The sequence below is a fragment of the Heterostelium album genome (assembly GCF_000004825.1).
Source record: "Heterostelium album PN500 unplaced genomic scaffold PPL_scaffold10, whole genome shotgun sequence".
NCBI classification, from domain to species: domain Eukaryota; phylum Evosea; class Eumycetozoa; order Acytosteliales; family Acytosteliaceae; genus Heterostelium; species Heterostelium album.
Window position 1 is genome coordinate 1,599,029 of NW_008805072.1, and position 15,405 is coordinate 1,614,433.

Sequence of the window (15,405 nt, forward strand, 5' to 3'; positions counted from 1 at the left end):
AAAGGTATTCAGTTTTATTTTATCTTTTTTTTTAAATACATTAAAAATCAAGAAAATGGAAAACAAGATTTTTTTTATCTTGTTATTATTCTCTGTTTTTTATGTCTCCTCAGGAATGTCAATTGAATATTTTAGATCGAAAACATTCAATATCTTCCAGCCACCTCTCTCGCCTATCACCACCTCTTTATTTGATAATTTTACAGATGTAATGTTTACCCTCTATGGAGATGATATGAAGAATAATCCACCTATTCTTCTTGGTACCTTACTTCCCCAGTCAGGTACTGATAATCCACTTTTTCAAAACCTCTACCAAAACTCCCAATATATCAAGATGTTAGCCCATTTTAATTGTCCATGTGAAAAGGAAAGTTGTATTAAATTCAATTTCACAAAATCAGTCAAAGATCTTTGTTTGATGGTTGCATCGGTAGATGGTTACGATAGAGTATCAATTTCCACTTCAAACCTTGGTGAAGCAAATGTGATGAGCAATTGGACTATTATTTTGAATGGTTCTATCTCCAATAGACTTCCTCCTGCTGTAACCCCGGAAATTAGACACGATAAGAATCAGATTCAACTTGGATGCTTTGAGGAGCCCATGGAAAACATTAATTACGAATTGTTCCAACCAGATAATCCTTTTGACCAGATGAAACTATGCTATAAATCTTATGATGTTAGATCTCAATATGTTTATTATTCTTTCATTCAATGTGCTGAAAACAAAGGAACACAATCCCCATATGGTGAAGAATTTGCACTCAGTGGTTTTGCATTTGTGGACAGAATGCACAACAGTCAGTTCTCTGCTGAAAACATTCCACTTGAAGGAGTAAAAGTTACTTTGTTATCAAATGGAGTGCAAACCTATGACAAGGATGGTTACTTGATGCAGCCTGTATATACCAACAAAAAAGGATACTATTTCTTTCAAAATATTTATAGAAATATCTATACAGTTAAATTTGAATACTCCAATCCAGATTTTGTTAGTTTCTCAACAATCCAATCAACAAATCAATCACAACCACTTACGAATAAAGTCAATCAACAAGGTATTACCATTCCACTTAGAGTAACAACTGCAGCTTTGGGAAATTTACAACTTGACGAATTGGAAAAGACCTACATTACAAAAGGAAAATCTGGAATTCTAAGAGATATCAATGCTGGTTTCATTTTTGAAACTGACGGTATGATTAGTGGTACTGTTTTCATCGACTACAACGCCAATGGTATAATGGATACCACTCCTGGTCTACAGGCAATAGATATACCTAAACCCAACATTCAAGTTTTGCTCTTATTGTCATCTGATAATACCACACTTGTCTCCTCCCGGTTTACAGATGAAAATGGATACTTCTCATTTACCAATCTTTCTTACTCTTCTAAATACACGGTCGATGTCAATTTGACTCTAGATTGGGTAAAGACTAAGCCACCTCCCGCTCCACCAGCCAATAAAGTATCAGTTTCCTACTACACCTCTATCTATCCAAGTGGAAATGTTAATGTTGGTATCGTAAACTATGCAGGTTCTTGTCAAGATAATCCACCAATCGCACTTACCTGCTTCACCAAAGGAAGTTATAACGGTCCAAATGCTAACGACTCAGTTGTCATATCGTTCCCTCTCCATTCCAAACCTAATTTGTACAATGACACCAGCAACAAAGTTATCCATTGGGCAACTCATGGACAAATCGGTGCTGTCTATGGTCTTGGATTCCACAGAAAATCACAAAGTCTTTTCGTCTCTGCTTTCACCAAATACTTTACTTCATATGGACCTAGTGGTACTGGTGCCATCTACCGTATTATTATGAAGAGTGAAGTGGTAGATACTCCCTTTATCACCACTTTCTTTGACCTCAACAAAAAGGCTGGAGAAAACTATGCTGGTGAAGATTTACATCCTGCCAACATTACAAACTATGATGAAACCATCGACCAAGTTGGAAAGGCATCTTTTGGTGATTTGGATATTGATGATTACCAATTCTACACTATCGCATTGCAAACGAAAGAACTTCTTACTGTGAGCATCTCCGATCCAAACAAATACAATTTAACTCAAACCTTTAACCCATGCGAGAACCAATCAGATTGGAGACCATTTGCCATTGGTATCAATAGTCTAGGTGAACTTCACATCGGTGGTGTATGCTCAATGGAATCTAGTGACTTGGAAACACCACCAGTAGCATATATTCTCAAGGGCAATGAAACTGTCATCTCATTACAACTCGACTATCCAATGGGTTGCAAGATGTTTGGAAACGGTTTGTGTACACCTGGTCGATGGGTAAGATGGTCACCAGTCTACTATGATCCACAACCAATTATCTCGGATATCACCTTTGAACCTGATGATTCCAGCTTGATCATGTCTATCAGAGACAGAGGTGGTGATATGAATTTGGATGTCGGTATCTACGATATGGTGAAGGCATGCAAGAATCCAAATACCGGAAAGTATGAATGGGAATACTTAGGTTCCTGTGGAGGCAAAGTCGGTGCACACCCACGTCCGAGCGGATACCTTGGTATGCCAGATGGTATTGGTGGTGGCGAGTTTTTCGATGACAACTTCTTCTATCCACCCGATAACACCGGTCATGACAATTTGGCAGCAACCTCTTCTTTCTTCATTCCGGGCTATCGTTACTTGTTTGGTACCTCACTGGACATCGATAGGGTTGGTCAAGGTGCATTCAAATGGTGGGACAAAGATAACGGTACCTTTGCAGGAGGTCTTGGTGTTTACCTACTGGAAATGAATAAAAACTCACTATTTGGAAAATCCAATGGACTCGGTGATACAGCTGCACTCTGTGACTATGTGGGTGTAGGCAATTACAGAAAGAAGTATACGAATAATTTAAAGAAAATCTAAATCTAAACTAAATTTTTAACAAAAAAAAAAATCAACCAACTTTAATCAATTTCTAATAAAATTTTTGAAATATTATTTATATATACATGTTAATATAATCGTACTGATTGCAATGATGATTGATGATGTGAGATCTATTATTTAATTATAACATATATCTAGTTTTTTTTAAGATTTTTATTTTATATTTTTTGAAATTATTTTAAATAAGACAAAGTTTCTTCTTTTTGGTTCCAGTTTTACTTGGTGTTGAGATGGTTACACCGTCACCCTTTGGTGCCTCTTGAATATCAGCAAGTCTATAGATTTATGGTTACCAACCAGTTAGTAAGGATTACATTAGAATAAAGAAAAGAGAAGTGCTGCTATGATTCAATAAATATTTACCTGTTCTTAATATCTCTGGCCATTGAACAAAAACATTCCTCTACGTTGGTGGCATTCTTTGCACTTGTTTCAATAAATGGAATACCCATGCTCTCTGCAAAACTTTTAGCCTGATTGGTATCGACAACCTTTTCGTTGACGAGATCGGTTTTATTTCCTACCAAGAGTTTGTTGACGTTTTCACATGCATATCTATCGATTTCACCCATCCATTGTTTAACGTTGTTGAATGAGTCTTGATCGGTACAATCATAGACCAAAATAATACCTTGTGCACCACGATAGTAACTGGATGTGATAGTTCTGAATCTTTCTTGTCCAGCAGTATCCCACTATAATAATTATTGAATAGAGAATAAATCATAAATATTAGTTATTCTACTCTTCTTTATGATTCGCAAGACCCTTCTCATCTTCACGTCTATCCAGAGAAGAAAAAAAGAATAAAAAAAACCTACGATTTGTAATTTAATAGTCTTTCCATCTAAGTTTAAGGTTTTAATTTTAAAGTCTACACCAATGGTACTGATATGAGTGTCAGTCCATGAATCGTCCTATTATATGAGTAGATTGATTGTTATTTCACTGGTAAGTAAACTATATAATATATTTTGTTTAGCCTGTAGGAAATAAATAAACTTACAGCAAATCTAAGTAAAAGACAAGATTTTCCTACACCACTGTCACCAATTAAAAGGATCTTAAAAAAGAAATCACTGTTTATGATATGATATGAAATGATTAGTTAATTGTGATGACGATGATGAGATGATGTGTGAATGTTTAATATTTACTGTTCTGGGGCCATCTTATTATAATTTGTTTTGTCTATCTATCTGATCTATATAAAGCTATATTTTGTTTGTTTGCTTTAAATTTATAAAAAAGTTAGTAACTCTGACAATTTGGCTGGAAAGAACTTTACATTATCAATGAACAGCAAACACATTAAAAAAAAATACAAAAATAAAAATAAAAAAAAGACAAACCAAACAGCAGCAGCAACAACAAATGTTCAAATTCAAACTTAAGTAAAGTATGAATGAAGCTAAGCAATAAGTTCTTTGTTTGGTTGTTTTTTTGTTGTTTTGATTAATTATTTTATTTGACAAAGAATCAAATAAAAATAAAAAACTAAATATTTTCGAAAAAGAGAGATGGAGAGAGAGAGAAGAAGATAGTGGTATTTGTTTGTTGGTGATAGACAGTGGGATGGCTTATTGGTTGGTCAATGTAGTGTGTGCTGTGTTGTGTTGTGTTTGTATGTGGTAACAAAAATTGATAGTGCTCGCATTATTTTATTGCTTGTAATTAATGAATGAGTGAACTTGATTTGCAAAAACAAGCAAAGGTAAAAGTGTTGTTGTTTGTTGATAATGTGTTGTGTGTTGTCTTTTTAGTAAATCTAATGATTATTTTAAAAGTCGATTTCAAGTTGATATCAAAACCATTATTATTATACTACACCAATATTATTATTTACTATTATTTTATTATAGTATTAAACTTAAAAAAAGATTATTAAAAAAACAAATGTACAATATAATATTATCTAATCTTTTGTCTTTTTTTTTGTTTTTTTTTGTTTTTATTTTTTTTTAAACTAAAGAAACATGTAAGAATATAAAAATAATAATAATAAACCTACTTGTTGATTTGTTTTATTATTTAATTTTACAATTGTTGTTACTAGTGAATTGATCTTTGTTATTATGTTATTGTTTGTTTTTGGTTGTTGATTTATTGTTTTTATTGTTTTTATTGGTTTTTGTTAAATAACGATTATTACTACGACTACTAATATCAATAATTAATAGGCTTTGAAAAATGATTTGGGTATTTTAAAAATAAATAAATAAAATTATTACTAACTAAATGGATCGCAAAGTTAAGTTTGATTTCACTGTATATATAAACAATAATAATAATAGCAATAACTACTCTATAATTAATAATATAATATCTAAAATGTGACCGGCACAGTGCGATATGATAAAAAAATTGCAAAAAAAAAATTTTTATAATTTTTATAATTTATTGAATTTTTTTATGATAATGGACCAAAGTGGCACAAACTTTAAAGATGATCTGAAAAATCACCTAATTTGTGGAAAAAAAAATCATCAAAAAAAAACAAAAAAAAACTAATTAGTCTTTTGAAATGGGTCATAGATAAGGAGTGTGAGCATGTTGTCAACAACGTTTTTTTTTTTTTTTTTTTTTTTTTATAAACATTATTTTAAATAATCTTGATCGAACCGGTTATTAATGTTATAAAACAAGTTTGTTTTCAAATTATAAATTCCGGTTAGAACACAACCTTTATTTATATCTATGATATCAAAAAAAAAAAAAAAAAATTAAAAAATTTAATTCAAATGATTTAATTAAAATTTGTTGTTTTTTTTTTGAAAGAATATAATAAAAAATGATGACCATTTTATTGACAAAGATCAGCATTGAAAATGAGGGATCTTGATCAATGATCCCGAATTCCATCCAAATCAGTTCTTGAATATTCGACTTTTTTATTTTTATTTTTTTTATTTTTTTTTATTTTTAGATATTTTATATCTATCTTAAAATATACAAGAGTAATTTAAATAAATACATCTAAACTTATATATCATTATTAAAAAAATATACTAAATTGTTTTCAAAAAAAAAAAAAAAAAAAAAAAAAAAACCAATACCAATTAATTAAATTCGCACACATCATTTGCATTCGCAATCAAATTTCATCAAACAACTGCTCTTTTATTTTTTATTCCGTATACCATTATTATTCTATAGCTATATAACTATAAAAAAAATATATATTCAATGTGGTTCCCTTCTTTACATTCACAAACTCCTACTGTACAACAACAGCAACAGCAACAGCAGCAACAACAAACATCAAAGAATAATAATAATAGTGGTATACCAAAATCAAGTAGTTCTACATCACTTGTTAATTCCGAATCATATGACTCTTTAGTTGCTATTGATAATCAACAACAACAACAACAACAACAACAAAAGAATGGCAATGGTAAACAAACAACATCAACATCTACACCGTTGAATACAAGCAGTGGAATGGAGAATGTAAGAATCGGAGGTGGTAATGGTATCGTCACTGTAGAGGAGAGTGCTCGTGAAAAAGCAAGTTTCTTTACAAAACTAAAGAATCCTAAAGCATTGGAGATTAAAAAGAGTCTAAATAAGTATGTTTGGCACAACTGAATAACATCATATGATATCATTATACTTATTGATTGATTGATCGATATCATATTATTATTATTATTTAGTTTTACACATCAATTTGCATCGAATGGACCAGGTAAACTTGAGGAACAAGGTCATACTGTTGTTACATATTCGAGAGAGTTGGAGAATTGGATACTTTCCAATCAATTGTGGGAGAATGCAAACGATGCTGAGATCGAAGGTATCAGAGATGGAATTGAAAAGTTCATAATGACTAAAGTATTTCATTGGTATGTTCTGTTCTATATAATATATATAGTTTTTTATAGGTTAAAGTTAAAGTTATTAACTTGATCATTGTAAAGTACATTTATGCCAGCTAGATTAGGAGGATTGGAAGCAAGTGATGGAAATATTGTACCGGAACAAGGTTTGATAGCAACGGAAGAAGATTTAAAGATATACAAGCTGATTCTTACACTGTCATTCATTACACCACTGCACTTGGATATCCAAAAGTTTGTTCAATCGAATGGCGCACTCATCGAAAAGTCAATGATTGAACTCAGAAAGATGAATACCTACAAGACACCGCGTGATAAAATGATTTGTATTTATAATAGTTGTAAAGTTATCTTTAGAGTAATGTATCATCATTGTTATTATTATTATTATTGTTGTTGTTTAAAACAATAACATTCCAATTCTATGACTACTAACATTCATAATGATGAATATTTATAATTTATAGTTATTATCATCAATGAATAATACGCCCTCGGGAGCAGACGATTTCCTGCCTATTCTAATTTTTGTAGTTTTAAAAGCAAATCCACCAATGTTACATTCAAACATACAGTATATATCAACATTTAGAAATCCAAGTAGAATGTCAACAGAGACAGGTTGTTATTTCACACATTTGGTGTCGGCACTCACATTCATCGAGAATATACAGCCATCCGATCTGACCATCGAGGAATCAGAGTTTTACAGACTTAGAGAGCGTTGTGAGGCAGAGTTACCTACTAAGCTGCATCCAGACGTTCTGAAACGAATGAACCTATTGAAGACACTCCAACAAAACAGCATGAATCAAGCACCGCTCTCCAATCAATATATAGCAACAACACCAAAGCCAACAATGACACCAACAACACTAACACCAACACCACCAACCTCTATTGTACAACCGACACGCACACCACACCGACACACCAGACACCTCTCTATCAGCAGCACCCCAAACAGTACATTTTTCGACGAAGATTTCGATATCAGTGATGATCATCATTCTTTCGATGAGAGAGTAGGTTAAATTTAAATGATTTGATTGCAATTGAAGAACTTGCTTATTTACATTGACCTATCAATTTCTAGAAATACGAGTTTATTAATTATAATGTGGATGATTTAAAGATTGGACAATTACAAAAACTTTTAGATGACTACAAGAGATTGGCAATGGAAAACAATATACTACGATCAAAGATGTCAGGATTCAACTCGGAAGCATCATCACTTTCCTCATCACCAGCATTGAGCAGAATGCCATCTTGGACATCTTCTTCACCGTCTCTCTCTTTCTCAAATGCACCACCCCAAGCATTCACATCGACACTCACACAGATCATGGAGAAAGTCGAAAGTCAACAACCACCACCACCTTTAACACCAACGAAATCATCGTCATCACCATCCAACCAATCTTTATTAGATTAATATCAGTTAATTAATTAAAATATAATTATATATAAAATTTGTAAAAAAAGTAGTAATTAAGTATTTATTTTTTACCAGCAGCTTTCTTGGCAGCAGGTTTCTTTTTGGAACCAGCGGCTCCAGGTTTTGCAACTGTTTTTTGCTTCTTCTTGGCAGAACCAGCATCTTCATCCCTTGGTCTCTTTATCATCGGAAAAAATGTATCGATTCTTGTTTGTACACCTGTATCTTTATATTTCTTTAATTTCTCAATTCCCTGTTGAACTCTTGTTTCATTGAAACCCATCTCTCCAACCAAATATTTAATTAAACCATCAACATCTGGTTCTTTCCAAACGATCTTGATGATAGATCGATCAATTTAGTTTTAGTTAATTGATTATGTTGAATCTGATAATATAATAACATACCTCTGGTAAATCTTGACATTTAATTACATCTGGATTCTTGAAAAGTTCACGAACCTCTTCGTATGGAAAAGATTCTGGAATTGGGTTTTTTGTGCGATCTATATTTTGGATGACGGTTTGAATGTTCTTGTGTTTGGTTATCATGTCGAAACTCTTCTTGGGACCGATTCCTTTGATGGTATCGCAATAGTCGCAACCCAACAATATACAGAGATCAACGAATTGATCGTGTGTCAAATCCAAACCATCGAGCACCTTCTCCAGTTCGATCTCCATGATTGGCAGTTTTCTGGCTTCGGAGAACGTAAGACGACGCAACAGTATTGTTGTTCCGAGTGTGAGAGAATCCATATCCTCAGAGCCGGTTGCCCATGCTTTGCCTCCCTTACATAGCTCGGCACACTGTGCTTCCGCCTCGCATGGTGCCTGTACAATGGGGACACCCATCAACTCTAACAACTTCTTACACTCTTCATTTTGTTTTCTCGAAGCAGAGATAGTTCTCTTTTGAAACTTTTGAACGTCCTCTGAATTACCAACTTCGTTTGCCTCTTCCAACTGTTGTTCTGCTTCCTTTCTTCTTGCATATCTTTTAGCCAACTTTAATTATTAATAATATTTTAAAGGATTAATAAATGTTTATTAGTTACAAATATAGACTACACAGTATATAATAACCTACCTCACCACTCTTTAAAACCGGTGCTTTACCATCGAATACATAGATTGGTTTGATTCCACGTGTCATCAATTTGATTGTTCTATAAAACATACCTTGAAGATGACTGTTTAAAGATACATATGTTAAGTTAGTTGAAAGTTAATAAAGATAGTCATTGATGGAATAACTTACCTTGTAGTTTCACCATTTGCATTCATAAGAGCAGCACCCATTTCTGTATTAATTGCAATAAGGAATTGATACATACTGGTGGAAGCATCGATTGCTACGATTCTACCAGAGTAACTCTTTAGATCATTAGATTTAATTGCAGAGGGTGCATTCTCCTCAATTAATGATGTTAGGTTTTTAATTCCCATATCTATACTACTATTAAAACAACAAATAAATCAAAACAAATAATTTAACTATTTAACAAATATAAACAAACATAGTATAATATTTTTTAAATTTTTGAGAACTGTCAATTTTAAATTTCTACGAAAAAGGCGCCTTTTCTAATTTTTTTTTGATTTGAAATTTTCAAATGTTATATACAAATTTAAATCACTTTTAAAAACAACTCTGTGACGTTTTTTATTGATAATTAAAAACAAATCAAACATAATGAAAAAACAAAAAAATATATTATAACTATGATAGATTTAAATTAATTTGTCTAGACCTAAAGATTTTTTTAAATAATTTTTTTTTTTTTTTTCAGATTCTTTTGGTTTTTGGTTTTTTTGGTGGGACCAAAAATGAATGATCAATTTTTTTTTTTTTGTGTTGTCAATAACAATATACTTTTTTTAGATATATAATTAATTTATTCAGATTAGTTCAAAAGAGGATGGATCAGTTGTCAATGCAAACATTGTTGGAACTACCACACTATATAGATTTCCAAGAGAAATACTTGTGGTATACTATTTTAGTTATTACAAGCACTCCAACATGGTGGAACATCGTTGCCAGACGTGAATACAAAACTCACTTTTTAACCAAGTTGTGTGGAGGTGCCTACAAAGGATGTTATTTCCTTGCATTCCTTATTTTCACATGTGGAGCATTGAGAGACTATTTGTATGTAACAAACAAAAAACACAACAAACAACACTTTAGAAAACTAAACTAATAGAACTTTCATTATCAACTTGATTGCTGCTATTCGATTAAATCTATATATAGATTTGCAGAATCAATGAAACGTCAACCAATTCATCCATTACTTGAACAATTTTCACAAGAGTTACAAACTGTATCCTATGCATTGTATGCGATCGGTGGTATTTTGGTAGGTGCCACCTACTACCGTTTGGGTATCACAGGTACCTATCTTGGAGATTACTTTGGTATTTTAATGAAGGAAAGAGTCTATGGATTCCCATTCAACGTAATGTCAAATCCAATGTACAACGGATCGACCATTTTGTTTTTGGCACACGCTCTTCACGGAAAGAGTGTTGCCGGTATCTTCCTCTCGTTGATCGTCTTTATCACATATCGTATTGCCCTCACTTTCGAAGAACCATTCACCGCTCACATCTACTCGAAGCGTACTTCCACTGGAGGTCAAGAACAAAAGAGATCCGCCAAGAAGATTCAATAAAATAGCAACTAAAATTAAAACAACAAAGCAAAACAACAATCTATCTTTCAATAGTTTTTTTTTAAATTAAACATATCACCTTTTTTTTTTCTTTTTTCAATCTTATTTTATTTAGCATTATCATTATTATTATTATTCACCGAGTTGAGATGGAGATACTTTATCATCTTCCTCTTTGTCATTGTAAATATTCTCGGCCATCTGCCAGATCTGAAGAATGTTGTCTTCGGCAACCGATGCGATTGCCCATGGATCGTGTGGATTCCAGCTAAAGTCAGAGATCTTTGAGGTGTGTCCACCGTGGATAAAGAGAAGTTCGGGTGGTCCGTCCGATGCATCTTCACTGTTTTGCTCCTCTCCGATTCTCGAGAGATCCCAAACATTGACACGACGATCCGATCCACACGATGCCAACACGGTTTCGTTGTGTGGCGACCACTGTACTTGGAAGACTTCGTCGGTGTGTGACATCAGTGTATGAAGACGACTACTCAGATTTCTCATATCCCAAAGCGCTACAGTTTTATCGGTCGATCCCGTTGCAATTAAAAACTCACTGAATGGATTGAACGACAAACAATTGACCTCACTGGAGTGTGCTTCAACAATATGAAGTGGTTTCGTTCCTGTTCTTGTATCCCATCTAAAAAAACAACAACAACAACAACAATAACAATATTGATTAGTTCGGTTTTTCTTTTCTTTTAAACTAATATTCTTTCGATTTGACTTACAAAATTAATTTCTTATCATCACCGACCGAACCAAAATAGTTTTCGTGGTGGTAGTGCCATCCGACGTCCTCAACGATCGATTCGTGTCCTTGGTAGATGCTGTCAGCCTCAAGAGTGTTTGTTGATTTTGTGGCGGCGTTGATGTTCCACATGCAAATGGTGTGGTCGTCGGAACAACTCAGAAGGTAACCCTCCTGGATTGGACACCACGAGATTCCGTAACCTTCTTTCTTGTGTCCTGTGAGTTTGAGATTGGGTGTGCACTTTCCATCGGGCGATGGCTCCAATGGGTGCTTGCTTGTGTCGAAAACATAGACCTCCGAAGACACTGTCTTTGTTGCTATAATAGTATGATTCTGTGGCATGACACGTGCACGATTCACCTCACCTTCGTGGTTAATCTTTTGAATGATTTCGATCTTCTCGCTGATGCTGCCGATGCCACCGACCTCTCCTTTCTGGTCGTCGTACTTGATCGAGTCAATCGAAGCACCATCGATCGGTAGATGTACCTTGGCAACCATCAAATAGTTTTGTTCTGCATCCGATGTATGTGTACCTAGAACTAATTTCTCTACTGAATATTGTTTATTTGGTGGACTATAACATAATATATAAAAACAATGTAATTTTAATAACAACGCATTTTGTATTTTTTGCATTATGGTCAAACAGTGTAGGTATAGTGAGGTAATGAGCAAGTAAGTGGGTATTGTTGTTTAACTTTTATTTGTGAAATTCCAATGAACACATACGTTGTCTTTTGTGGCATCCAATTAACAGTTAAAGAAGGCCATTCCAAAGCATGTGTAATAATCATATCGTAAAGATATGGTGTATTTTTCTTCCATATCTTATATTCTTCATTGATGATCTTCTCTTCAACTTCTTCCGACATCTTATTATATATATTTAAATTAAATCTATCTATAAATTTGAGAAAAACAATCACAAAAACAAACAAAAAAAAAAAAGAAAATGATTTAATTTTGAAAACAAAATTTTTTTAAAAATGAAAAAAGGCGCGATATTTTTATATATGGGAGTGAAGTTCATCATGTTCAACAATTAATTGTTTATTAATATAAAAAGGATAGAGATAACTATATTTATAGTTTATTTCGTTATTATTAAATTATTAATTATTTCCCATTCATTGTTTTTCATCTTTACCAAAATCTTTTCAAAATATTGATTTAGTTTATCATTTGATTTTAGTAATTTTACAAAAGTATTATTATTATTATTATTTGATTGTAAATATTGATTGAATTGTTTAATTATTAATGATTGATTATGTATGGTATAGTCTGAGAATCTTCTTGACAATCCACACCATTTGTAAAAGGAATTCTGCAGTCGTTTCGAAGTACATTGTTCTTTGATGACCTGTTGTTTCAACGATTTACCAGAGTCAAGGAACCCATTGATCAATCGATCGATACTCCCAACCAATCTCTTTATACTATTGAAATAACTTATATCTTGATTCGAAGGTATCAATATATCGATATTACAATTTAATGTTTGATTGTTATCTTCTTCTTCTTCTTCATCTTCTTTTTCGTTCAATGAAATCAAAGGTTGATTTAAATAGTCAGATAATAGCGCTTTATCTTTTTGCAGTACCAACTTTTCTAAATACCTTGATAGCTTGCTGTTTGATTCTATTGTTTTTTGTATCGTATTGGTAGTTAGTTGTTGTGGATGAAATGATGGTGTTGTTGGTATTGTTGGTTGTATAGTATTGTTAATATGATGATCATTATTATTATTATCTTGTTGTTTTGTTGTTTTCAATATGATGGATAGTGACAGTTGAAATAAAAGATCGATAAAGTAATCTGGTATTTCGAAATAATTGATTTCACCATGTGATATTCTATCTCTGATTCTCGGTCCTTCTTGGTACATCAGAAGATCCAACAGTGCCAAAACAATGTCTTTTCCAAGAATTCGATACATTTGATTTTCAAATTCAATTAATTTACATTCATTTGTCTGTTCCTCCGTTACTACTTTTCCTTCTTTTCCTTCTTCTTGTTGTTGTTGTTGTTGTTGTTGTTGTGATAATTTACTATATTTTGGATCTTGATATTTATAGTATGGTTTGGTGGTATTACCTTCCAAAGAAGACGATGCAGAAGAAGATTGTGAAATTTGAAGTTGTTGAGACTGCGACGATTCGTTTAGAGTAAGTTTGTCAGATAAGAAGATGTCAAGTGTAGTGTAGTAACTAAGATAGTCGGCATTCAGGAATCGTTCTGACAGCTTGTTACACTCTACAAACAGACAACGAAGAGAATGTTCAAGTTGTGGAAGTAGCAAAACTAATGAGAAGTATTTATAATATTTAGAGTTGTCGTTGTTGTTGTTGTTGTTGTCTTTCTCTAATTGTAATTTAGACATTTGGTAATATTTGAATGATTGTAACCATATTGAATGTCTACCTTTAACTATGAATTGTTCATTCATTATTAGTAGTTTTTCAAATATCTGTTGTTGTTGTTGTTGTTGTTGTTGTTGTTGTTGTTGTTGTTGTTGTTCGTTGATGAATATTGTTGTTGTTGTTGGTAGATTCTTAAATCTATTTTTAAGACTCAATAATGGTTTAATTGTTATAGTTTTGTTTGCTGGAGATGAAGATGAGGAGAAAGAAGCTATCTTTTGGTTGAAATCATCTACTATTTGATAGAAAATGATGAATAGAAGAAGAATGAGTGACAGGTCATATTCCTCTGGCGAGATGAAACCATGCATTATGATATTTCGTAGATTGATTCCAATTGGTGGGCCAATGATTACTTTCAATAGCCATAGGAGATTCACACCGATTGCTCTCTCTAAATATCTATCTTCAAGTATATCTCTTAGCATTTTGTGATCTGCAGGTGCTTTAAAACTCTGGTATACCAACGATGATGATTCCATTAGATATTGTAATCTTATTATATTACCGAGAAGTCTTTCCATTATAGATGCTAAAATCGATGAATACAATATAATATCACTGTTGTTATAGTTATTGTTTGATGATACTATTGTAGTAGTATTACTACTATTGGTGGATAGTAATCTTATTGAATTTGCAATGAAATCACCTATTTTATCAATGATAATTAACTAATATGATGTTAGTTATTGTGTGATATTATTGTTAATTTAGATATTATTGTTATAATTGGTTAAATCTAATAGTTACATCATCTAATATTGTTATATTGGAATCGGACCATCCTTTAAATGGAAGTTGATTCAGGAGTGAAGATGTTGTTTCAATTTCAATCGATCGATTTATATCATTTAGAATTGTATCACCTAATGTTCTTAGCTTCAATGCAGTACTAAAATAATGAGTTACCAAATTGATATCTAACTCATTTTGATTATTCTTTGTAAACTCTTTTAGATCGAATAAAATCAATTCTAATATTTCATCTTTAAGCTTAAAATTATTGTAATTGACTGATTGCTGTTGTTGTTTTTGTTGTTGTTTATCCAATAGAATTGATTTCACATATTCCGATAGATATGTTGATTTTTGGTTCATTATTATTATTAATATTTTTAGATCTATGCGCTTGTGAGATAAAATAAAAGTATTTTTTTAAAAAAAAAAATCAAAATTTATAAATTTTGATTCTCTGTCCTTATCAAGAAAAAAGAACATTTCTTTATCCCATATCGATCTCTTTAAAATAATCTTAAATCAAATCAAGTGATAACAGAATATATTTTAATTAACTTTTTACTCTACAAACAAAACTATCTAAATT

At 32.2% G+C, this 15,405-nt stretch overlaps 6 protein-coding genes across 6 annotated transcripts; 3 read left to right on the plus strand and 3 right to left on the minus strand.

Moving 5' to 3' along the window:
• Nucleotides 1–55: 55 nt before the first annotated feature.
• PPL_12631 (colossin D) lies at nt 56–2,908 on the plus strand (the record flags this gene model as incomplete). The annotated part of the gene is made up of 1 exon (XM_020583357.1): nt 56–2,908. One exon carries the CDS (start codon nt 56–58, stop codon nt 2,906–2,908), a length of 2,853 nt encoding a protein of 950 aa, XP_020429544.1.
• Nucleotides 2,909–3,110: 202 nt separating this feature from the next.
• rab1D (Rab GTPase family protein) lies at nt 3,111–4,103 on the minus strand (the record flags this gene model as incomplete). Its single annotated transcript, XM_020583358.1, has 5 exons — nt 3,111–3,207; nt 3,296–3,627; nt 3,754–3,849; nt 3,939–4,011; nt 4,090–4,103. The coding sequence occupies 5 exons, from the start codon at nt 4,101–4,103 to the stop codon at nt 3,111–3,113; spliced, it is 612 nt and encodes a 203-aa protein (XP_020429545.1).
• Nucleotides 4,104–6,118: 2,015 nt separating this feature from the next.
• Nucleotides 6,119–8,212, plus strand: PPL_12633 (vacuolar sorting protein 9 domain-containing protein; the record flags this gene model as incomplete). The annotated part of the gene is made up of 5 exons (XM_020583359.1): nt 6,119–6,504; nt 6,592–6,780; nt 6,856–7,132; nt 7,242–7,676; nt 7,871–8,212. The coding sequence occupies 5 exons, from the start codon at nt 6,119–6,121 to the stop codon at nt 8,210–8,212; spliced, it is 1,629 nt and encodes a 542-aa protein (XP_020429546.1).
• A 64-nt stretch (nt 8,213–8,276) lies between these two features.
• On the minus strand, nt 8,277–9,663 carry repG (flap endonuclease 1; the record flags this gene model as incomplete). The annotated part of the gene is made up of 4 exons (XM_020583360.1): nt 8,277–8,552; nt 8,623–9,222; nt 9,305–9,407; nt 9,476–9,663. The coding sequence occupies 4 exons, from the start codon at nt 9,661–9,663 to the stop codon at nt 8,277–8,279; spliced, it is 1,167 nt and encodes a 388-aa protein (XP_020429547.1).
• Nucleotides 9,664–10,136: 473 nt separating this feature from the next.
• Nucleotides 10,137–10,895, plus strand: pemtA (PEMT/PEM2 family methyltransferase; the record flags this gene model as incomplete). Its single annotated transcript, XM_020583361.1, has 2 exons — nt 10,137–10,369; nt 10,475–10,895. 2 exons carry the CDS (start codon nt 10,137–10,139, stop codon nt 10,893–10,895), a joined length of 654 nt encoding a protein of 217 aa, XP_020429548.1.
• A 132-nt stretch (nt 10,896–11,027) lies between these two features.
• Nucleotides 11,028–15,179, minus strand: PPL_12636 (WD repeat RBAP46/RBAP48/MSI1 family protein; the record flags this gene model as incomplete). The annotated part of the gene is made up of 6 exons (XM_020583362.1): nt 11,028–11,538; nt 12,101–12,229; nt 12,385–12,527; nt 12,803–14,293; nt 14,435–14,752; nt 14,832–15,179. The coding sequence occupies 6 exons, from the start codon at nt 15,177–15,179 to the stop codon at nt 11,028–11,030; spliced, it is 2,940 nt and encodes a 979-aa protein (XP_020429549.1).
• Nucleotides 15,180–15,405: the final 226 nt, after the last annotated feature.